Source organism: Choristoneura fumiferana, chromosome 7 (assembly GCF_025370935.1).
Source record: "Choristoneura fumiferana chromosome 7, NRCan_CFum_1, whole genome shotgun sequence".
Lineage (NCBI taxonomy): Eukaryota > Metazoa > Arthropoda > Insecta > Lepidoptera > Tortricidae > Choristoneura > Choristoneura fumiferana.
Genome location: NC_133478.1, coordinates 18534554 through 18558910, shown reverse-complemented (window position 1 = coordinate 18558910; position 24357 = coordinate 18534554). Strand labels below are relative to the sequence as shown.

Genomic DNA, 24357 nt, shown 5'->3' with positions numbered 1-24357 from the left:
TCGTCAAGACGAATCAAATGAGACCAAAATTGTTGCAGTCGTGTCGTTTTATTACAGAGTTCCTATGGCCAACATCTAACTTCACCATCAGATCAGCTCTACGTCATAAGAATATTGCATTGTCATCGGAAGCTCAATCGGTTGAAGATATCCACTTCAAATTTAAGGTAAAATATGAATCCCACCCGAACAAACATAACTAGTTACATTACATTACAAGTTAATAAAAACATATCACCAAAATGTAAGCACTAGGTGCAAGTATTTTGAATAAAAACAAATTTTAATTCTCATCCTCTTTGGTTGTCGCCCTCTCGGAGGCTGAATAGCGCTTCAGACTCTTGCCATGCGCAGCAGCAGAAAAAAAAATTAGCTGTCAGTTTGGTTCATTCGCGGGAAATTTAGTGGACGGACTTCGTACGTTGTGTAATTACATAATAAGAAGCTCGACTAGTGTGAATAAATTATAAACTGTATTATAAACCTTGTAAATAGTGTTAAATACTTAGTATGATTTTTTTTAGTGTAAAAAATAATAGGTAAACATAGTAATACTATACTTAATAATATTGTTTATAGGTAGGTAGGTATCTACTATTTTTTATGTGTCCTTGCACGGAACTATCACACTGCACTTAAATACATACTACTAATTAATAACTACACCTCATACAAAAAATACGTAAGTACGAGTACACGAACGAACGTAAAAGGTGCTCATTTGCCGTATGTTTCGATTTTAGCAAGACGAGCGAGCTAAAATCGAAGCGTAAGTACGGCACCGACGGCAGCGCAGCCTTGACTAAAGAAAACTTAAAACTTAATCCTCCTTAAATTATCAGTGTGTGCGTGCGTGCGGCGGGTGCGAGCGTGCGTTCCGGACTTCCGGCGCCAACCGTTTTGTATACGTATGTGTCCTTTTTTATCTGCTGTTTTTATGTTCATTGTATTAGTAGGTATTTTTAATGTGGCAATAAATGCATATTATTATTATTATTATAATTAAATAGATAGCATAGATACTTTCATTCACTCATTCAATCCATTCGTGCTAGCTCTCGTGAATCAACCTGTACATCGAACTTATGATTACAGATAGTTCAACTCAGTTGTGCGCGCGGCCCTATGTGTGGGTAAACCTTGTACATATACAGTGACTTTGTGTGCGTGCGTGACAAGAGGTACAGTCGGGTACAAATACAAATACAGTTATTTACGGGTTTTATACGGGCTTTAAAAAAAACAGTTATTTGGTAATTTAATGTTTAATTATTGAACATTATTCTGACTTCTTTAAACGTTTTTTACGGTCTTCATGCGGAGATTTAAATTTAGAGTCAGATTCTTTTCCTTCAGCCAATATTTTAGTAATTGTTCTCTCTGATACCCCCACTGCCATTGCTGTTCTTTTCCGTACGATATTTAAATGATCACTTAATTTCGATTTTAAAATTGGACTTGCACAGCAAACTGGATCACTTACTAGTTCCAATATATCTCTCGCATCTATTTTCAGAAATTGATATACCTTAGCAATGGTTTCTCGAGTCTAAAACAATAATACGTAAACGTCAACAAGGATATATTTTTTCGTATATAGAATCATAATAAATATTAATTACATCAAAAATTTAAAATTAAAAAATATTTACCTGACTCCCTAAACATTTTCTCCGTGAAGAACTAGACATTTTCGTAAACGACTGTACCCGTAAGAAAAAGCGATAAGAACACGTCTTGCTCGGACGACGACTGCCGCGTCACTTCACTGCCACACAAATGAAAGTTGTATATTTACAAGCGCACGCACACATAGGGCCGCGCGCACAACTGAGTTGAACTATCTGTAGCGGCGTAAAGCGCTCTGTTGTTTTATGCGATAAACTTTTGATGTCTTGGAATCGCACATATATTTATGCCCTTGACTGTGGATAGCTGGAATTGGAAGTGAACGACCAGATGGCCTAGTGGTTAGAGAACCTGACTACGAAGCTTGAGGTCCCGGGTTCGATTCCCGTGTCGGGGCAGATATTTGTATGAAAAATACGAATGTTTGTTCTCGGGTCTTGGGTGTTTACTATGTATTTAAGTATGTATCTATCTATATAATTATAATTATCCGTTGCTTAGTACCCATACATAGCACAAGCTTTGCTAAGCTTACTTTGGGACTAGGTCAATTGGTGTGAATTGTCCCTTGATATTTATTATTTATTTACATAGGCTCTTTTAAGGGTTCCGTAGTCAACTAGAAACCCTTATAGTTTCGTCATGTCTGTCCGTCTGTCTGTCTGCGTCTGTCCTCCGCGGCTAAGCTCAGATACCGTTAGTACTAGAAAGCTGTAATTTGGCATGGATACACATATCAGTCACGCCGACAAAGTGGTAAAATAAAAATAAAAACAACAAAAAATATTTTAGGGTAGGTACCTCGCATAGACGGGGGTGTTTTTTATTTCTCGACTAAAACTATAGTGGGGGTCGTTGGATAGGTCTTTTAAAACCATTGGGGGGTTGCTAAGACGATTTTTTTCTATTCATTGATCTTTTTGCGAAATATTCAACTTTAAAGTGCAAATTTTCGTGAAAATCGAGCAGCCCCCCCTCCCTCTAAGATCTATACTGTTGTGTGGAAAAATTAAAAAAAATCAGAATGATAGTAAATATCAAATTTACAAGGAAAATTATAGCGGATAAGATTGCTTGAAAATTAGAAGTCAAGAAATTAGAGCCAATAGCAGCCTAAGGTATAAAACATACCTAAACTTGGAGGATTCCGTACACAATGCGAAATCCTTAAAAAAATACTTACTTGATTTTTTCGTAATGGCTACGGAACCCTATCCTGGGCGTGTCCGTGTTCCGCTACTTGTACCTACTATTACTTATTCTGTGGTTCCGCTGACGTTCTGACGTAAGCCAGTAAATCCCGAAATTTTAAGAACAAAGTCCATAGACATGCTGCACGAGTGTTCTACATACAATTGAAATGAAGACCGTAATGTTTTTTTTTACATATAACTGACCGTGATCGACCCCTATCACACCTGATGTTAAGAGGCTTAAGGTGTATGTCACTGGTCCAGTAACAGCCTATTCACTCTAGCCTTGAAGAGCCCTAGATTGTATTTATCCGGAAATACAGACGACGGGAGCGAATTCCATAAGTACCTAGTTGAAAAAACTCTGATAACTCGCGAGTCTCACGGAAGTTTCATGTTCAAATTTACCTAATTAATTCCCAAATTCATAAAACTCCGGTATTTCGAGTGCGAAGTCGGTTAAAGCTAGTAAACTTATGGCAAAGCTGGGTAGCTAGGACTAGGAATCCCGGGTGTGGCGGAACCAGTCCGTAAATTGTGGGCAGCTTGTTTCCCGGTTTAAGTGCCAACCTAACGGTAAACTGGCAGGTAACGTAACGGGGCAAGGACCGGTTTTAATTCGAATCTTTGGACTGTACGTCTTGGAAAATGTTTGCTTAAACAGTTTTTTTTTTACTTTTTTTTAAACATATCGAAAGAGACATGGACGAAAGGAATGGGTGTTACTAAGGATACACTGAGTGCCCGTCTGTAGGACAACAATTGTAAACCACTTTATCCTACTAGGTATACTTACTTCGTTTTTTTATAAGCATTAGAAAAAGTGTAAACCATCTTGACGAGTCTTTTTATTGTTTTTTTGTAATTATTACTTATGATACCAAAAGCATGTAAATGATCATATGTCCTTGCTAACTGTTACGAGTACATATTTGCTGTGACTTATTTTTCAAGTGTTTTTCAATAAAAAGACACCACAAGATCGCTTACCTTCTTTCTAATGCAAATAAAACGAAGTATATAATATTAAAAATGCGAAAGTTTGCGAGTATGTGTGTGTTTGTCACTCCTTTACGCTAAAACGGCTGGACAGATTTGGTATGAAGATAGCTGTAACAACACATAAATAAGCAATTTTTGTCCCGAGTTGTCCATGTGATCGGGATAAAATCTCGAAATCTCATACACTGGGTAACTAACATCATGTGTCCCACGGTTGTTTATAATGTAACGCCTATAAAGACCACGATGTAATTTTCGGGAATTCCCTAGGGAATTTAATAAAACCTCGGAGCCATAGATCTAATGATTTACGATAAATTTTTAAGATCTTTTTTAGATACAAATTTTGCTGTGCGAAATTAAATGTACTTAATTGTTTTAACCTGGCATTTATTGTATAAAAAAATCTTGGCATACGTGTGCTAATTTGGTGTTTTTTTTTTTACTACTTTATTAATTAAAATTACTTACCGTATTTGTATTTTGTACTTTAGTAAATAAATGTACGTGAGTACGGAACCCTTCGTGTAAAAATCACCTTACACTCGGCCGGTTATTCTCTTTGACACTTATAATATCACGTGTCAGATACTTATTATAATAAAATGAAAAAAAAAAAAAAAAAAAATTTGCACTCGTGGTGGTCCGCATTAACTTCATGACTTGTTAACTATTCTGAAAATATTTAATTTTACAAGAATCTAAATAAAAATAAATACAAAAAGACTATTCCATGATGCCTCCTGTGAGGATTGAACTCACGACCCCTGGTTTACGAGACCAGTGCTCTACCACTGAGCTAAAGAGGCGATGAGAACACTCGCCAAATATTTGTTCGCATTCTATGAGCTTATAACGATAACGACAGTAAAGCAAACGTAAGTGTAATTCCTTTTTTTATAAAAATACAATTAGAAATTCCATTCAAGAATTATAGTGCGATGTAGCTTAACATAATTTTAGTTAAGTCTCCTAAATAATGAATCAATAATTTTAAATATCTGTCTAGAATTTTTTAAATTAATATTCACTAGAACATACCTTAGCGATGTGATGTCTTTATCTGTAAAGGAAAAAATACGTAATCATATCATTCTAAATACCTAATAAGAGTAAAAATATTTAATACCTTTTTGCTTACAATAACACCTTTTTACTTCATCAATCAAAATGCTGTTAGTATTTTATTTATTTAACACAAAAAAGAGCAAAAAGATTGCCGAAACCAGGGATCGAACCAGGGACCTTTAGATCTTCAGTCTAACGCTCTCCCAACTGAGCTATTTCGGCCAGTTGGTGGGAGTACCGAAATCACGGTCACATTCCATGACCGAGCAAAAATACTATCCATCACAAAATCATTATATATTGTAATATATTTAGATTCATAAGTGGCTTATACAAAGTTTTCTGGACAATAATCTTGAAATTGTAACGTTAGATCAATGTATACAATGACATAATCAACTACGATGCTAACAGCGCCATCTATCCAAATACCGTTGAACCAGCAAGTTTTATTTGAAAGCTTGGCCCGAGTGTGGCATTCGGAGATTTCCGAGTTCAAAATTAATCTCAACCATGCTAGAAAATTGTAAACAGCCGTAAGCACAAAATTTAAGTATTTACAACATACAGCGCTCTCAGCGGCTAATAAACGTAAATATAGTAAAGTATAGATATACCGGGTATAGACGGGAGACACGTGTATCTACGAAAATACTAGTCTATCTCTAGTATTACTAACTCCTGTGTTTTTTACCACAGCTAAATTAGTAAATAATGGATGCAAATATATTTGACACAAGCCCAATCACTGCTTTAGAGAATCCTTATAAGACTGACCAATCGAAAGAACAGATGGCGCTACTGGTGGGCTACTACGTGCGATGCGAAATAAGAAATCAAAAGTTCGTATCATACATACCGTTCCCTTCACGGGACGGCACGACACGAAGTAAAAATTTCCAACTGCGGAGTACAATCTTGTATCTGACTCCGTTACCACGCCACGCACGATTTTATTTCATTTTTGTCATTTTCAGTACACGCTTTTTGTTGGCGCTATTTGATTATGGCATTGTCATTGGAGGACTTTTTTTTTCATTTTTAAATCCAAAGAGTATTGGAAGTGGATTTAAATTCAGTAGCAAGATTAGCTTATACTTATAGTACGTAAGTATTACTATTGGTAGATGTTGAGTAGACCTAGAAAGAAAACTCTTGTAGCACATTTTTCACAACTTTTTGTTTAGCTTGCCACGTTTTTGTTGTTATTTTTAATTTTGATCCCTTTACATTGATATTAAATGATATTGTAACGGATAACTCACATCTTAAATCGAGTTTAGCTTGACATGTTACGGGCTAATTCGTAGCTTTTCTTCCTCTTCTTTTTCTTTTCTTTCTTCTTCTTCTTCTTAACATGTCGAGCTTAACTCGATTTAAGACGTGAGCTCTGTTACAATATCATTTAATATGAGTGAGGCCCTTTCCATTGGTTGGATGGCCTCATCTCACAATTAGAGGGATTGGACTGTTCTTATGCGAGCCCAGTTTAAACCTTGTGGTAATTTCAAATGTCAATCTGCATATGAATTCTTATAACTCTTATGAAATCATCTTCTGTATGAGAGCCCATAATATGTGATACCATTAGGCTAATAGTTTATTATTATTATTAGGCTACTATGGTTTCTTATAAGTTATAGAACAGAGAGGTGAAGTCAAATAAATGGTTTTGTGACTAGCAGTAAATTTGCTCAATGAAATCCAAGAATTTTAAAAACGATGGACAGGGGAGGGGGTCCGAATGGGCGGGGGTACGAATGGCGTCTGGTGCACCCAAAAACTTTTTCACTTCTCATGCTCGTAAAGTTCTTGTTTATGCTGGATCTAGGCGACATAAAATGACTTTTTATGCACTAGTGCATAAAATAAAATCTTCGTCTACTACCAACTCAAGACCAAGGTAATCAGGTGTCAACAGCGACAAACAAAAAAGTTTCTATATATTTTTTAATTTATATAAAACTAAAAATCAATCAAATCAATCATAATAAATCAGTAAAATTAAAATAATGGAATTATTATAATAATGCATAAAAAATAAAAGGTATTCAGGTAAGGTACGTCATTTCCTCGCCATCGAAGTGAAAAGCAGTGTAAAACTCGAGCATTAAACCCATTTTCCCCTCGACGTGTCTATCCACCCTCGCCATACCGCCTCAGGTGGCTATATGAACATCTCGGATAAAATGGCTCGTTTTATGTTCTTGTTGTACAATCTACTTTTCTGCTGGCGCTGCCAAGAGCGCAGTTAGCGGTATCGGCAATTTTTGAACAAATATTAGCTTTTCTTTTACAAATATACGATTTTACTCGAAAATGTGAAGAAAAACATTGTATGTCGCACGGGCGGTACTAGAATTACAAACATCGACTCATTAAAGCCCTCAGTCTTCGACTTCGGGCTTCTAATAGACTCTCATTCGTAATTCCTTATTTTCCGCCCTTAAGACACAATGTACTATTTGCACCAGTCTCAAGAAAAAACAGGAAAACAAAAATTTTGCATGGTCCGTAAATAGGTGACTAGACTAGGGTCAGCCTCATAGGGAATCTCCGGAATAAAACCATCAAACAGGCCTCTACTGAGTACAAGATTCTCTCGTTAGAAAAGCGTGTCTGAATTTGCGCATCTTTATCGAGTCATTGAATGGGCTACTCAGTATGGTCAAGGACTTTAATTCATGAGCCACCATGGTAGCACTTCACAGTAATCGTTGTAGTGACATCGCATGACTTTTCCTTTAAAAATGGTGGATGTTGACCATGATGGCTCATGAATTAAAGTCCTCGAGTTATCAAATTCACTGCGCCATTACAAAATTCTATTTGGTCCAGGGTATCCTCCTGATATCTTTATTCTGGTCCCATTCCACTGAAAGGTGTATGAGGTCCTCAGTTCTGTTAAGTACCTACATTTACTGCATAAAAAAAATGTAAAATTTATTATTATTAAAAGGTGTCGTACCAACTGGGTCAGCCTGCACCGCCTGGTCGCGTGCCACTCGCCCTACATCATCCAGCACCACTCCGCAGCTCTTGTACAGGTGGCTGCGGAGCCGGAGCAGCTTGTCAGTCTCCCGGAATGCTTTGATTTCATCCTAGGAAACAATTTCAAATGTTCACTTGTTGTTGTGACAGATAAATGTTATACCGTCTCTGTTTATTCGGACAAAGCAAACAGAGATGGCATCACAAATATGTGTCTCATAAAATTAATCAATGAATGGCAAAACGGGGGGTTAAACTTTTTTGCTAATGTCATTCGGAATCCTAGTCCTAGGCAATCAAACATGTTGCGCCTAAAGATTTGCTATGATTTATTGAATCAGGAATTGGCAGCAGACACCTTTGCCATTGTGAGGCCTTACTCTAAAGCGCAAGGATGGTGATGCTGAACAAATGGCATGGATATACTTAAAGATTTGGGCACTAATCATCGAATTATTTTTAATTTAATTTTTTTAAATACTTCATTGTTTGCATTTCATTTATTCAAAGACTAAGGGTCTCCATGTATCGATGCGGAATCAGCAAAAGCCGATAGAAAAAGTTTTACGTCCACGCAATAAGAGCTAAAAAGGCATGGTACCATTTCAAAGCTCAATATCTTATAAACAGCTGAACCAATTTTAATTAAACTTAGCTAAAAACTGTTTCTTTTAAACTAGCTTTCAATTTATAATAGCAGCATCAAAATCAGTTCATCCATTTGGGAGATATCATGCAACAGACAAACACATAGTGGTCAAACTTATGACACTCCTCTTTTTGTTTCAGATGATAAACTAACCTAACCATAAAAAAAAATCATTTTTATGTAATTAAAGCTTTAATTTCATTTCATTTAACCGTTGAAGAGTTCCATCCTGCGGAGACAATCCTGGCTGGACTACCAAGATGTCACTGCTAGATTATTGTATTGTCACGCGATTTACATAAGTGTTCCAAATTTCAAGTCAATCTGACTACTGGAAGTTGGTCAAATTTAGATTTGACTACACACAGACAGACAGACAATGGGACAGGTGAAACTAAATATAAACTTGTAAAAATGGCATGTAATGAGTTTAGTATATTAATACTAGACATTAGTTATTAGACTAACACCCTATATAACCCATATTTTGCAAATAAAAATCATTTCATTCCATTTTCACAATGAGATTCTCTATCCCTCCCTTAATGCAGTTATGTGAAACAAAAAGAACTAGGTATCTGATGTTGATGAGAAACAAGATGAATCCAATTGGATTGTTATATATTGGTGCTGCCAGTCTCAGTGGTGTTAGATATTGGTCTTGTTTGCTACTTGCTAAGGACACATGAACTACCAATTACCATGCCTCTCAGTGACCACTGCACTCTTAAATACTAAGCAAAAGAAACGTTATTTGGCTACAGTAATGAACTCACTTTTAATTCCTGCAGTTTTGTGTGAGACCTGCTGGAATGACACTGCCTCACGTGAGCCTCCGACCACTCCTCCCCGTTGCTGTCCAACACTGTAGGCGCCGACCCACGAGCCCTAACACTGCGACTGTATTCAATACCGCGGTCCCTCGACGTCTGCGGAGACTTAGTTTTACCCGGGTCCAAAGACTTCAATGTCCTTCTACGCCTGATTGGACGCTTCCTAAGCACCTTTTCTCGCTCATCATCAGGCACAAAGTCATTTAAAACCGTCGGAAGTTCAGTGAAAACACCAGAGCTAACGGCTGAAACCGAAACAGATGGTTTCGCGCCAACAGGAACCGAAGATGGAACGTGTCGTGTTACGCTTGGAGCAGACCTTAGGCTGGAGCGAGACCGGCTGAATACGCGCGACATCACTCTGCCGTAGTTATTAATGTTTTTCTTACGAGAATCCATCAAATAATTTGTCACTATGGGCGCTATTTCATAAATTTCAAAACAGAATATTGTTGTGACAGTTGAGCAAGTGAACTGTCATGTCAACCGCAAACAAACAACAGATAATAAAATAAATTGCTTCGACTGAAGAAACAAAACGCTTTCATATAAAAAAAAGTTTAAAATGAAGTGGGATAGAGTGGAAAGTATTTTTATAAACTAAACTTTAGATAAGAAGAGATTAGAGGACAGAAGTCAAAAATTCTAGTCGGCCGTTTCTGCGATCGTAACAAGAAGTATATTTTACATGTAGTCAAGTGTTATACTATTTTTGTATCTATTATAGGCTTCTTAATCGTACATACTTACTGAATGGAAAGTATTCATCAATTCATCCATCACATACTTGTATAATTTATAAAAATACCTGTGTACCCATTATTTATTGAACTGTGCACACTGCACAGATAAGGTGCAGTGCTGTAAATAATTAATTTCAATTAATTATTTACAGTAGGTACAAAGATATCAAATTTAACCAAGTATACCAGCACAGAAATGAAGACAAATATACCTAAATCATTGAATATCTTTATTCATTAATTAGTATTCAGTAAAAAGTAACAGAATTTAATAGATTTTGCATCTTGCAAAAAGGTAAGTACCTACTTATGATATTGTTAATGAAAAAACACAAAAACATCCTATAACAGCTTTAATTGAAATATACATTTCCGCTATACATTTATTTACAAATCAATCACTTTTCCTTTTCACCAAGAAGCTCTTTATGCTTTATCTCATAGATCCCTCTGGCTTCCATATAAAAACCATCACACATGGCCGTAATCTGCTTGCTCACACTGAATACTAGGTCCTCAGATACCCCCGTTTGTTTTTTAGCCTTTTTTATGAAATCATTCTGAACATCTTTGATTGCATCCCTGCACTCAATAAATAAAGCTTTAGCATTCTTTGCCAATTGTTCTCTGTGTTCCTTTGTGACTTTAGGCACTGGCACAAACAGAGTTGTGCCATCTTGTTGGGGATTTAAATTTAAACCTGAAGTTTGTATAGCTTTTAGAGCATCTGGAATAGCTTGGGGGAACGAGGCAAAGTTTATGACTATAGTTTTAGGATTTTTCCTTACTATTTGTGCCAATTCTTGTAGCTCGTATTCCTTGCCGTCAAATTTAACGGATAGAGATTCTATCGACCCAGTGGTGGAACGTAACGACAAGTTTTTGGCGAAGTCTTCTTTCATATTTTCTATAGCTGCTTTACATCTTTCTTTGAGCTTATCTACTGCGATTAATTCCGACATCATTAGTGGGTTGATATCTACCTTGGCACCCTTAGCATTTTTCTTTTCCTTACCTTTATCTTTGCCTTTTGCATAGTTTCGAATTGCCGCAAAGTTTAAATTATTAGCCGATAAGACCTTTTCGGCGCTTAGGTTGGGAAAACATTTTAACGAATTAACGTAAGCTGGTATGATCAAACGCTGCAGTATTCTAGTATTCATCTTGAATTGCTTCGCCTGGCTGCAATAAAACTATATTATTAAGCGCGGTTTCGACATAAATTTGTTGCTAAATGTAACCTCAACAAACTCGTCAGTCAAAGTGAAGTAATTGTCAGATTTGTCAAAATGAACAACAAATGAACCAAACGCAATGTTCAGATTTTAAACGGTTTGAAACCAAAATATGTAAGATTTCAAAATAGTATGTATCTTGTCATTTAATATTTTCAAAAATTGTACCAAAGTTTGACAAAATAAGATTTGGGAACATTGAAATTTACCTCTGATCCAATATAAAACAAAAAGTGATTTTTAAACGAAGCTAAACGCAATGACACATACGTTCGAAATTCTTCTCTGCGCTCTGAAATGAAAATCATTTATTTCATGTTTTGTTCTGGAGCTTCTATAATCATGAGGGGTGTAACATTACTTCATTTTTAATATCTTCCGAAATTATTATTTTCACGATATTCAATGCGGAAACTGGATGGGAACCTTTCTGCACTGCACAACTTTACGTTAACATCAGTTCCACCACTTTTTTGGTCTCAGAACGTTCTTCGTTCATATTCCTTCCTTCAGTGAATGTCAAATGTCTAATTAGTTTTTTTTTCCAAAAATGTCTGTGTTATTTCAAACAGTTATAAATACGGGAAAACTGTATTCCTATAGAAATTTAACAAAAACAATATCTTCTTGTAGTTGTGTTCTTGTCAGAAAAATATCAGGTTAGTCGTATGTTGTTATTTGAACAAAGTATTTGTTATGATGAAGGTGGTGTTAAGGTTATGTGCTTTTTTTAGATGTTCCGCGGAAATTTATTACGTTTGACGAGGTTGTGGCGGCGAGGAGGGCGGAGGCACGCCGCAGCTTAGTTGTACAGGTCAACTCGGAAGGTTCATTCAGCGAGCTGCACTCATACTGCTCGAAATACGCTGACATCAAAGGAATTCATCACTACAAGAATATTAGCGAAGAGGTATTTTTGCATCTACTATCAGTTCATGTGCTGTCCTCCATGTTGTGTCCGTCAAAGGCGAACCTTTAGGCTTATTTATTATGTGACCAAATGTGGCTGGCAAAGCCAAACTTTCTTGTGTCCTATTACAGGGCGTGCAATGTAATTGACCACTGTCATTATACATGCCGGGTGGGTCTTTATTAATCATGTAAAGGTCAAAATTTGCACAGGGTTCATTGCTGAAGTTGACCATTATACATGGCTAACTTGGTAGGACAGCTCTGGGTGTCTCTTTATAATAAGGCGTTTGGCATCCAGGTGTTCCAAGCGATGCGCCTCAAAATTTGCATGTAACATCAGTTCATGTTCTATTACTTTGACTGTATGTATGGCAGCTAGGAGTGACTTATTAATATTGCATGATTTTCTGTATACAACTGGCTTGCTTTGAAATCTGGGTATACATGTAATGTACCCAAAAGTTGCCAAAGATACCCTATTGTCTCTTAAGCTGTCTGGTTATTCATCTGTGACAGAACTGTATTTTATTGCATGGTTAAAATAGGCCTCTCAGAACAAGAGGGCATGGGCCATAGTTCCCACGCGGGCCCATTGCAGTTTGGAAACTTCACATACACCATTGAATTGCTTCGCAGGTTTGTGCAGATTTCATCATGATGTTTTTCCTTCACTGCAAAGCTCGTGGAAAATTTCAAATGTAATTCTGCACATGAATTTCGAAAAACTCAGAGGTGCGAGTCGGGGTTTGAACCCACACCCTCTGCTTGAGAGGCGATAGGTCAAACCACTAGGCCACCATGGCTATTTAATAATAATAATTATTATTATTACTATTATTTTTGTCCAACTACAAATTAATTTCTTCATAATAATATTTTATTAATAAAATTTACTTACCTATGCACCATGTTTGGATTGTAAAACACTAACTTTTGTTCCATTCTTTCAGCACTTCATGCTTATTGAGTTTAACACAGAAGAAAATCTCAAAGATGTCTTACAAAACTGCTGTTCACATCAAAAAGATATTGACGTTATGTCCCTGCAGTCTCCATTCCTCTGGTTTCGTGCTGCACCAGGAAATAAAGACAAGCAAATGGCGTCATGTTCAGCATCCCTCGTCACCAAAGATGGGAGCTCATTCCCGAGTGAAGATACTCTTTTTGAAGAGCTGATGGGTGCTGCAACGGTTTCTGACCAAATACAGCTGTTGTACGATAGAACCAAGTTAAATGATCTCAGTGTGAGATTACGATATCTGGTAGCCAGGGAGGTTTGTTACATTATTATACAATTAACTTTGTTTAAAAGTCTAATATTTTAACAAGGCTTACATCGAATGTGATTATGTGAGCCTCATGGGAGCACATTTTACATTCTCACTCACAAAAAAAAAAAACAAGTCTTTGGATGCAAAAAAGTGTTTAATGAACTTGCATAAATCAAATCAGCATCTCTTATGAAAGTGGCCAACTAAGAATCACATTTATTCCTCCATTTGACAAATCCATACCATTCAAATGAATTATATAAAAAAAGTATAAGTTTGAATGTTGCCGAGTCCAAGTTTTTCCTTGTTTTCAGGTAGAAATCGTCATGGGCAGTTTATACGCAAATGTTGAGGTCCGGCCGTTTGGGTCCTCGGTCAACGGCTTTGGCAGGATGGGCTGCGATCTGGACCTCGTTTTGTCTAATGTGTTGACTGATGAAATGGTGAGTCATTCGACTTGTAGCATATGTATGCTATTCTAGCTTTATCCTGCTTCATTCTCATAAAGGGAAATAAGTCGTTCATAAATTTGTTGCTATATATACAATACAAGCCATGTTTAAAAGAAATGACTGGTGACTGACGTATTGATTGACGTACTGATTAGTGACGTCGCTCGTGACGACCACGGGCCGTAAAAGCGATACAGAGTAAGTTCCGACCGAGATCTCGGTCTCGGTCTCGGCCCGAATCAGCCGAGTTTCTCGGCCGCGACCGAGACTCCGCGGCGGCACTCAATTTAAATATTGGCGCGCGATTTCCCGCTTTGACACGAGCTTTCCTTGAGATTTTGATTGGTCGCCTCGTTCGGCCTCGTGCGTCTGGTATCAGCCAAATATGTGGCCTACCACCCTAAAGTTGATAATCGTTTGCATGTCACAAAACAATAATGCCAATACACGTGTCTGTCAAGTTGAAAGTTCGACTTTAGCGACATATTCATTTGATAGGAACTTGTTTAAAAATTGATAGCCCACTTATTTGGCTGATGGTACATACTTGCAACTCACTGACACCCGCTAACAAGAGTTACAAGCGAAACGCTTATATTTTTGAGTAAGTAGGCATTCCTCGCCATATATAAAATATTACGCCCTACAGCCAACAAATTTACTTATTTTTTGTCTCGGTCTCGGCCGAGAATATATTTAATACAGAGGCAGAGGGTGTTACAATTGTCATGGGCGGTTACCCGGTATTTTGTATCGTCAGACGGATCCATCGAAGCGGCTGGTGTTCCAAGAGAAGCGCGGGGGCGGGGGGTCCGGTCCGCTGGAGCTGTGCGCGGGCGCGCTGGAGCTGCGCGTGGCGGGCGCGCGCCGCGTGCAGCGCATCCTGCACGCGCGCGTGCCCATCGTCAAGTTCGCGCACCACCACGCAGACATCGACTGCGACCTGTGCCACGCCAACATGTGAGTGCGACCAACACCATTAGCTGAGCTGCCGCGTGCCGACGACGGTTCAACAAATACGAAACACCTAATATAATTGTTGCTCCGGAACCCCGTCATTTAAAAACCGATTTCATGTTTTTTTCCTAGTTCCGCCTCACTTATAGGTATTACTGGATATACCTGGGCGACCGAGCTCTGCTCGGGCTAAAACTTGATAATAAGCGTTTTCCCAGAGATAAGACCGAGCTAGATCGATTTGTCATCCCCGAAAACCCCCACATACCAAATTTCATCGAAATCGTTGGCTAGTTACTGGCCGCAAACATGAGGGGCTGTTTCACCACCCATTAATTAATTTTATTTCACGGTTAAATGTGATGCCGTCTCCGTCTATTCGAACGAAACAAACAGAGACGGCATCACATTTAAACGTGAAATAAAATTAGTCAATGGGTGGTGAAACAGCCCCTTATGTTTGCGGTCAGTAACTAGAATCTAGCCACGTGGACCCCTCTGACTGCAGCTGGTGTCGGGTACGGCCTTAACAAGTTAAGTTGTGTGTGATCAGGTCAGGCGTGTACATGTCGGAACTGCTGCACCTGGTGGGGGGGCTGGACGGGCGCGGGGGCGGGCGGCGCGGCGCTGGTGTTCGCGGTGCGGCGCTGGGCGGCGGCGGCCGCGCTCACGGCGGCGGCTCCGGGACGCTGGATCACCAACTTCCCGCTGACGCTGCTGGTGCTGTTCTTCCTCCAGCAGGGCCCCCAACCCTTGCTGCCCACCGTCAGATACCTCGTTCAGAAGGCTGGTGAGTCAACGACAAATTCCGCCGGGTGACGAAAGAACGCCGCCGGCGATTGAAACACGCGGCGCGCCGCCGTGACCGGTCGTAGTTTGCTTTCCCGCTCGCACCCGCGGCGCGGCTACACCACGACACGTCCCGAACGCTCGCTCACTCAGTCGAGTCGAGTCTTTCAATTCAACGCCTAAAGCTCTAAGCGCGTGTCAATCAGGTTAACAAATACTAATTATTTATTAATATGTTGTTTACTAAAAAAATATATAGTATTTGTATGTTGACAGTATTTGTACTTTGATACTTTTTCTTTGGAAATGTGTTGATTTTGTTAAAACTTGTGAAAATTTTGAGAACAACGTTTGTTCATGCCCTCTATGCTTTATCAAAATAAATATAAAGCTTTTTTTGGAAGGAACAATGTGATTTTCTTAACATTTTATTTTAAAAAATCGTTCTGGCATAAAAAGTTTAAGTCCCAAGGTCACGCCGCGGCGCGCCGAATTGGCCCACGGCGCTCTCATCTACTGCCCACTAGTACGTGCCTTCACCGTCGCGTGTCATATATGCGCTCGACATTCCGTTTCTGACACGTTCCTATTAGGCACTTGTCTCACCGCCGGCGAGGAAACGATTGGCTATCGACTATTTTCTCGCTCAAGAAACGAACAAAAGATATAAGATCCTGTGTGAGTAAAAGAGACACATATATTAATAGTTAATCGCTGGCTGTTCACACTGTCGGCGAGAACTCGCTCTTACATCTTTTGTCGCAGCGACAAGAGCTATAAAACTCGCTGAGCTATAGATACTCGCTCAGCGATGTCAGCTTGGCGGCCGCCCCGCACGAGCGAGTCGAGTGGAGCGAGTAATCGCCCGTCGCACTCGAACACTCGCTTACAGCCAGCGACAAAACTACACTCGCTTCTCGCTGCTCGCCCACTCGTTTCTAGTTACTCGCTCTACTCGCTTCTCGCTCATCGTCGGCGGTGGGACAAGTGCCTTACAGTCATTGCGTAGGTAATACGGTGTAGTGGGTAGAGACCTTAACGCTGATAACAGTAAGGCTGCGTTTCCACTGATGGATATCGATCGGTTTGACGTTGGCTCACTTGCGATTGGCTCATTTACTATGTATAATGTATAAACTGATTGACTGACTGACTTAACAGGCGAGGAAAACTGTCTTTTAGCTTTACTAGACTGTTTATAAATAAATATCATGGGACACTAGACACACACTTATATAGATAAATACATACTTAAATACAAATATCTGCCCCGGCCGGGATTCGAACCCGGGACCTCAAGCTTCGTAGTCAGGTTCTCTAACCACTTGGCCATCCGGTCGCCTAATAAATAAATCACATCTTATTGTTGAAAGATATGCTACATCTCTCTTTCTATACTCATCCCAGCCTATATACGTCCCACTGCTGGACACAGGTCTCCTCTCAGAACAAGAGGGCTTGGGCCATAGTTCCCACGCAGGCCCAGTGCGGATTGGGAACTTCACACGCATCACTTTCTATACTAGTTCAAGTAAAAAATAAGGGCCACTTGAGTTTCATCGGTAAAATAAAATCAAAAATAAGATTGCGTTTTTATCTGAATACATTTAATTTAAGTTTTTTGTGTGTTTTAATTTCTTACTATATTCGTTTCACCAATGAAACTCAAATGCCCTCTAGTTTCTTTCAGGTAGTTTTCATCCAGTTTTCTTTTTTATTTTTTTTATTCGATTTGATGGCATACGAGCAAGTGGGTCTCCTGATGGTAAGAGATCACCACCGCCCATAGACACCTGCAACACTAGGGGGATTGCAGATGCGTTGCCAACCTAGAGGCCTAAGATGGGATACCTCAAGTGCCAGTAATTTCACCGGCTGTCTTACTCTCCACGCCGAAACACAACAGTGCAAGCACTGCTGCTTCACGGCAGGATTAGCGAGCAAGATGGTGGTAGCAATCCGGGCGGACCTTGCACAAGGTCCTACCACCTGCAAAAGTGTCTTGGGGTGAAATAAAGTACCTAAGTAAGTAAGTAATTTTAATTCCATTACTGTCTTTACAGAAAAAGAAGACATAAGAAAAGCGGAAGACAACCTGAACTGCACGTTTCTGCGCGACGCCAACAAGCTGCCCCTGTCGGCGTACTCCCAAAACGACGCCTCCCTAGAGACCTTGTTGCTGCAGTTCTTCGAATTCTACGCGCAGTTCGACTTCCAAGGCAAAGCGGTGTCTTTGAACGAGGGCGCGGCCATACGGAAGCCCAACGCTCTGCCTCTTTACATCGTGAACCCGTTAGAACAATCCATGAATGTGAGCAGAAACGTCAGCTACGAGGAGTGCGAGCGGTTAAAGCTGGAGGTCAGGAACGCCGCCTGGCAACTGGAGGCGGCGCTCGAGACCGGGAAGACTGACGACTGGGGACTCCTGGGCCTCATAGAGAAGAAAACTACTCGCGGACTGAAGAAACTGCTTCGCGTAGGGAACTCGCACAGGCTGGTGTCGGTCAAAGATCTGTTCACGAACGACGAAGAACAGCCGAGTAGTATTAAGGATAAACTGGAAAAGTTAGGTAAAAAGAGTGACAGAGACAGCAAGACTGTGAGAGAGGTCGCGGTGACCACCGGCGACAAGAAAGAGCGGATAAAGTTTAAAAATAGCCAAGTCGCCAGTGAAGTGTATAGGATACGACGGGACAAAATGATTTGAGTGTAAATTATGTAATTTTTTTGATTGTGGTTTCTGGAAGTCGATACACGCATAACATACAGAAAATATTTTGGCAAATCTAAACGCACATAACCCTCGATTCAGAGACAAGTCATTTCATTACCTAAATCTATTTCAGTAACATTTTGTGTACATTGTTTCATTTTATAACCAAGTCTTCTTCATGGGACATTTTAGAATATTTTTAAACCCCGAGTTGATAATCTCTGACTTTGGCATTTCAAGTTAAATGTCTCAAAAACGGCTGACCATATTACTTATTATGCCACATTGCAATTTTATCGCCCCTCTTGCGTCAGGGGTTCGAAACTGCAGTTAAATCAGATTATGAAAATGACAAAATGCCCGATTTACATTTAGTTAATATCGACTTAGGAATGACTTAGATGTTCTAATAAAATTGCGATAATTGAATCTAAGAGAATATAGTATTGTGCAGTGATGAATGGTCGAAAGTTGTTATAACTTGCGAATAGCTGTTTGAAATTTGTAAATAAAAATGCGGACATATGTTGTCTTTTTATTTATATTCTGTAAAAATATGGCAACTTGTTGCTATGGAGGAGCGGGGCGTCCTAATACAAGTATTTCCTACTTAACAGGAAGTCCCCTCCTATTGATCATGTGCACTAATTTATGGTGAAATTAATCTTTTTTCACTTTCATTATTCATGCAATGTTTTCCAGAATAGATCCATTTTCGGGTTGGAAGATTTCTTGCGCTCCGTCAAACAAGGGATCGCGTCTTCGATGCACAGCTGTTCTATGATCTGTCTGTGGTCGTTTGCCAGTGAAGCTACGTAGTCGTCTATCGTCCCCGTTTCACTTCGCGTTCTATATATTTCTTTAATTAATTTGGCGCACTCGACGGTCCACGTGAATTCTTCGAGATATACGTTTTGCATCTCGTTTTGATCAAACACGCGATACTGGAAAAGAAATGGCGGGGTCAAGACCAGGATAAGCGATTTTTGGTTCATCTGTACTGTACACATATGTTGAGACAGTTTTGATCGGATAAATAAATGTTGGTTTTTAACAAGCCTTCGTGATTAACTCAAGTCCGAGAGGAGTTTTGGTTAATATTACTCGTACATCATAGAGTACCCGAACGAGAACGTATCAGATAGAAAAACTCGCTGATACCGATGCCGTACTATAATTATTTAACGGTTCAAAACATAATACAATAGGTACATTTTTCTTTAAGTTTACCCAACATGGGCCGCAGGCTGCGGGACAGGGGTGGGCACTTTTGAGCCGGGTACGACGCGGAATGGTGCTTTTTAGTTTGTAGCTTAGGTGTTTAGGTTTTAGTATGTTTTTTTAATTGTATCTTTTAATTTTGACATTTTACATATTAATTTTATGTTATTTTAAAAAAATATATAAAATCTATAACGACATTTAAATACATTTTCATACAAGTAAAGTTTGTGTTTATGCTGGATGTAGGCGACATAAAATTACTTTTTATGCTCTAGTGGATAAAGTAAAATCTTCGACTAAGACCAAGGTAATCAGGTGTGAACAGCCACAAACAAAAAAGTTTCTACATTTTTTTTCAAATAATTTTTAATTTATATAAAACTAAAAATCAATAAAAAAAAATGTATAATTATATAACAATGAATGAAAAACAAAAGGTACCTAGCAAGCGAACAATTGTTTCCACTGTTGCTATTTATTTTCCTCTCAATTGAAGTGAAAAGTAGAGTCACAAAACACAGATAGAAGGTAATAATATATATAATCGGCGGTCGCTCTAAGGTTGTCAACTGTGGCTTATGCAGAAAAAACTATCGTGGTAGTGGCACTCGTATCTAGTTGTTTGATTTATTGTTGAAAATGAAACGGGAAGAACGGAAATATAAATTAATAATAACTAAAATATTTTATTACATATTTGTCACAGAAAATATCTTGCGACGATTTCGACATTGGCGAAATGCACGATTATAAATGCGAAAGTTTGTGTGTTTGTATGTTTGTCCGTCTTTCACATCGAAACGGAGCGACGAATCGACGTGATTTTTGGCATAGAGATAGTTTATGGGCCAGAGAGTGATATAGGCTACTTTTTATCTCGGAAAAATGCACAGTTCCCGAGGGAACAGCGCGCGATAACCGAATTCCACGCGGGCTAAGCTGCGGGCAAAAGCCAGTTAATATTAAAGTGCAGGGGGTGTATTACAATACAAAAGTTTACAGAACAGAAACATACAAAATTTTACGTTTGTCAATTGTCACTATTGAAAATCCCTAATAACTTTTAAACGGATTACCCTAGTTACACAATTTCCATTGCCTTATCCGTTTTAGACCTAAAACTATCAAATCACACCAAAAACAACACAATATCTACACAAACAAAAAAACATGTTTTCAACTTACGTAAGTTGGCGTGAATTTACCTTAGAAAAATTTAGTTAAGTACTTTGTTTATACTAATTCAAAATAGGAAACTATTATATAAATCGACCTTAGATATTAATCTTCGGGGCCCGGGGCGGGGCGCTTACATATCTACCTAACTGTGGTTGTGTACGTTAAAACGAACCATCGAAATACAAGCAGATACCTACTTACCTCTCTGAAACCACTGGTAGTTTAAAAAACGTCAATTCACCGTTTAATGTTGAATTTAAACAACCATCCACTGAACAGTTATAATAACTCATAATTAATAGTACATTACTGCAGAGGCCATGAAGTAAGGGATTAAGAGGCAATGAATTAGATGACTGATGATGAATGGATTGATGGACGAGTTCGGGGTAGACGGCCGAGTCGTAGACGAGGCCGATAAAACGAGTCCAGCAATCCCTGTTCTGGCCGAGGCTTGTATAGTGCTTTTCTCAAACAATGTGAGGAAATATTTCATCCGTCCGTCCGTCCCGTCCGTCCGTCCATCCGTCCGTCCGTCCATCCGTCCATCCATCCATCCCGTCCGTCCGTCCGTCCGTCCATCCATCCGTCCATCCGTCCGTCCGTCCATCATCCGTCCGTCCGTCCGTCCATCCATCCGTCCATCCAGTCCGTCCGTCCGTCCGTCCATCCCGTCCCGTCCAGTCCGTCCGTCCGTCCGTCCGTCCATCCGTCCATCCGTCCATCCATCCATCCATCCGTCCGTCCGTCCGTCCATCCGTCCCCGTCCGTCCAGTCCGTCCGTCCATCCATCCATCCAATCATCATCCATCCATCCAGTCCGTCCGTCCGTCCTTCCGTCCATCCGTCCGTCCGTCCATCCAGTCCGTCCGTCCATCCATCCATCCATCATCATCCATCCATCCATCGTCCGTCCGTCCGTCCGTCCGTCCGTCCGTCCATCCGTCCATCCATCCGTCCGTCCGTCCGTCCGTCCGTCCGTCCGTCCGTCCATCCAGTCCGTCCATCCGTCCGTCCGTCCCATCCGTCCGTCCAGTCCGTCCGTCCGTCCATCCATCCGTCCATCCATCCATTCGTCCGTCCGTCCGTCGCATCGCATCGCATCGCAAATGCTTACAGAGTAGTGGTGGTTGGCTGTTTGTAATTTTTCTTTTGTCAGTTTAATGTTAGTAAGCAAATTTAAAAAGTTAGAGCAGCGGACAATAATGGATTTTCATACATACTTCATGGCCTAGGCCAAGAAGTTATGTAGGGAGGTGGTAGGCAGCCATAAATGAGAAACTTCATGTCTCTATTTCGTGATATTAACGCATACATTTCCGAGCATGTTTGAGAAAACAATATAAAACTATATGATTTATTTTATGGTAGCACATCTAAACTCGCCGGGCCTGGAAAAGGGTTAAAAGGCTTGGGTAAGTTTTTCGCAGTGTTGTGTGCGTGCGTGCGTGTGTGTGTGTGTGTGTGTGTGTGTGTGTGCGTGTGTGTGTGTGTGTGTGTGTGGTCCAACCTCGTGGTCGAGCTGGTGGTCGCTGCGCGCGCCGGCGCCGAACTCCAGCGCGGCCAGCACCAGCAGCTTGGCCTCCGCTGACCTGCGGCGCAGCTGCGTCTGTATACACAAGTCAACACTAAGGCCCAGCACACACGGTGACACAGCAATCCGTGCTGCGTGCCTCTACATACCTCTACGCCACCGCTGGACAGGAGTCTAGACACAAATTTCTCCTATGCACACATATCTCAGGTTGCTTTTTTCACTACGCTACTTGAGCAGCAGGACTAGCGACATCTATGTTTCGCTCTCATCGAGAGCTGGGTTCGATTCCCAACGCTGGTATGTTTTTCTGATTTTTCTGTGCATCCATGTCTCAGTTTGTATTTTCGATATTATATGGTTTCACGGGATACCCGTAAAAGTAACAAATTTGGGATTTAGTTGAAATAAAAAATACAAAACGACTCCAAAAAACCAATCATAACTTGATTGCTTAGTAGCGACATCTCTTGTCTGGGTGAGCGGTTAGTTCCAAAAGAGTGTCACGTCTCTCGATGAGAGCGAAACATAGATGTCGCTAGTGCTGCTGCTTAAGTAGCGTAGTGAAAAAAGCAACCTGAGATATGTGTACATAGGAGAAATTTGTGTCTAGACTCTTGTCCAGCGGTGGTGTAGGGGCACGAAGCACGGATTGCCGAGGACCTGGGTTCGATTCCTAGCGCTGGTCTCTTTTTCTGGTTCTTCTGTGCTGTCTCAGTTTGTATTTTCGATATGGTTTCACGGGATACCCGTAAAAGCTTCGATCAACGATTAGTACTAGATTACAGGTCCCATACAAAATCAAAGCGAAAAAGTGGCCGTTTTGCTTATATTTATACCTATATCTGTTTTACCTTCTAAATTAACTTAAAATATACCTTAAGACTAAGTAACAAAGATCCAAATAATAATAATTGTATATAATACTTACGACGTTTCGTTACAACACGAGCAAAAGCGTTCGATGAACAAAAGAACTTTCTTCGTTTCAAAAAGATGTCATTCTATTTTGGGAACAGGGTAATAATGGAGTCGCAATTATATAAGATAAGATAAGATAGGGTTCCGGAGCCAAAATGGCAAAAACGGAACCCTTATAGTTTCGCCATGTCTGTCTGTCTGTCCGTCCGCGGCTTTGCTCAGGAACTATCAATGCTAGAAAACTGTAATTTTGCGCGGATATATATGTAAACCATGCCGACGAAATGGTACAATAAAAAAAAATATAGACGTAAAGTGGGGGAGATTTTTTTATCTCATCCAACCCTATAAGTGTGGGGTATCGTTGGATAGGTATTTTAAGGAAAACGTTGGAAAGGTATTTTGCTTGAGAATTATTAGTAGTTTATGAGTAAATTGCAGCCTAAGGTATAAAATATACCTAAACTTGGAAGATTCCATATAAAATACGAAATCCTTAAAAAAATATTACTTAATTTTGGAACCCTATTTTGGGCGAGTCCGACACGCTCTTGGCCGGTTTTTAGGGTTCCGGAGCCAAAATGGCAAAAACGAAACCCTTCTAGTTTCGCCATGTCTGTCTGTCTGTCTATCTGTCTGTCTGTCCGTCCGCGGCTTTGCTCAGGGACTATCAATGCTAGAAAGCTGTAATTTTGCACGGATATATAAGTAAACTATGCCGACAAAATGGTGCAATTAAAAATTCAAAAATAATTTTTTTTAGGGTACCTCCCATAGACGTAAAGTGGGGGTGATTTTTTTTTTCTTATCCAACCCTATAGTGTGGGGTATCGTTGGATAGGTATTTTAAAACCATTAGGGGTTTGCCAAGACGATTTTTCGATGCAGTGATCTGTTTGCGAAATATTCAACTTTAAAGTGCAAACTTTCATAAAAATCGAGCGTCTAAAAATCTAAAAAATCTAAACCGGTGAGTGGAAAAATTCGAAAAAAAATCAGGATGGTAGTAAGTATATCAAACTTTCAAGGAAAACTATAACGGCTAAGTTTGCTTGAGAATTA

The 24357-nt window shown here is 39.7% G+C and overlaps 4 protein-coding genes and 2 non-coding genes across 7 annotated transcripts in view; 1 reads left to right on the top strand and 5 right to left on the bottom strand.

Annotated features, from left to right (window-relative positions):
- Pits (Protein interacting with Ttk69 and Sin3A) overlaps window positions 1-10195 on the bottom strand; it is a 127319-nt gene extending 117124 nt beyond the window's left edge. Inside the window, exons 1-3 of one of the 2 annotated variants that reach the window (XM_074090360.1) lie at window positions 9309-10195; window positions 7861-7993; window positions 4866-4887 (exon numbers count right to left, since the gene is read on the bottom strand). In XM_074090360.1, coding sequence (XP_073946461.1) covers window positions 4866-4887; window positions 7861-7993; window positions 9309-9764 — 611 coding nt within the window. In that variant the 5' untranslated portion in view covers window positions 9765-10195. The remainder of the gene's footprint in view (window positions 1-4865; window positions 4888-7860; window positions 7994-9308) is intronic. The other variant, XM_074090359.1, reaches the window with a different exon arrangement.
- Window positions 4562-4633, bottom strand: TRNAT-CGU (transfer RNA threonine (anticodon CGU)). The gene has a single exon. It is a non-coding gene; the product is annotated as a tRNA-Thr (tRNA).
- TRNAF-GAA (transfer RNA phenylalanine (anticodon GAA)) lies at window positions 5042-5114 on the bottom strand. The gene has a single exon. It is a non-coding gene; the product is annotated as a tRNA-Phe (tRNA).
- Window positions 10196-10444: 249 nt separating the features above from the next.
- Window positions 10445-11384, bottom strand: mRRF1 (mitochondrial ribosome recycling factor 1). The gene has a single exon (XM_074090365.1). It carries the CDS (start codon window positions 11269-11271, stop codon window positions 10507-10509), a length of 765 nt encoding a protein of 254 aa, XP_073946466.1. The 5' UTR covers window positions 11272-11384; the 3' UTR covers window positions 10445-10506.
- Window positions 11385-11719: 335 nt separating this feature from the next.
- MTPAP (mitochondrial poly(A) polymerase) lies at window positions 11720-18962 on the top strand. Its single transcript, XM_074090364.1, is given in 8 exon segments — window positions 11720-12002; window positions 12078-12253; window positions 13206-13529; window positions 13841-13969; window positions 14739-14938; window positions 15489-15552; window positions 15554-15725; window positions 17788-18962. Coding segments are annotated over 8 exon segments (1818 nt in total). The 5' UTR covers window positions 11720-11893; the 3' UTR covers window positions 18432-18962.
- THADA (Thyroid adenoma-associated protein homolog) overlaps window positions 18961-24357 on the bottom strand; it is a 63124-nt gene continuing 57727 nt past the window's right edge. The window contains exons 33-34 of the mRNA XM_074090499.1: window positions 22351-22449; window positions 18961-19381 (exon numbers count right to left, since the gene is read on the bottom strand). Coding sequence (XP_073946600.1) covers window positions 19118-19381; window positions 22351-22449 — 363 coding nt within the window. The 3' untranslated portion in view covers window positions 18961-19117. The remainder of the gene's footprint in view (window positions 19382-22350; window positions 22450-24357) is intronic.

Coding starts and splice junctions, on each gene's coding strand:
- mRRF1 (XM_074090365.1), bottom strand. CDS start 11,271: ATGAATACTAGAATACTGCAGCGTTTGATCATACCAGCTTACGTTAAT.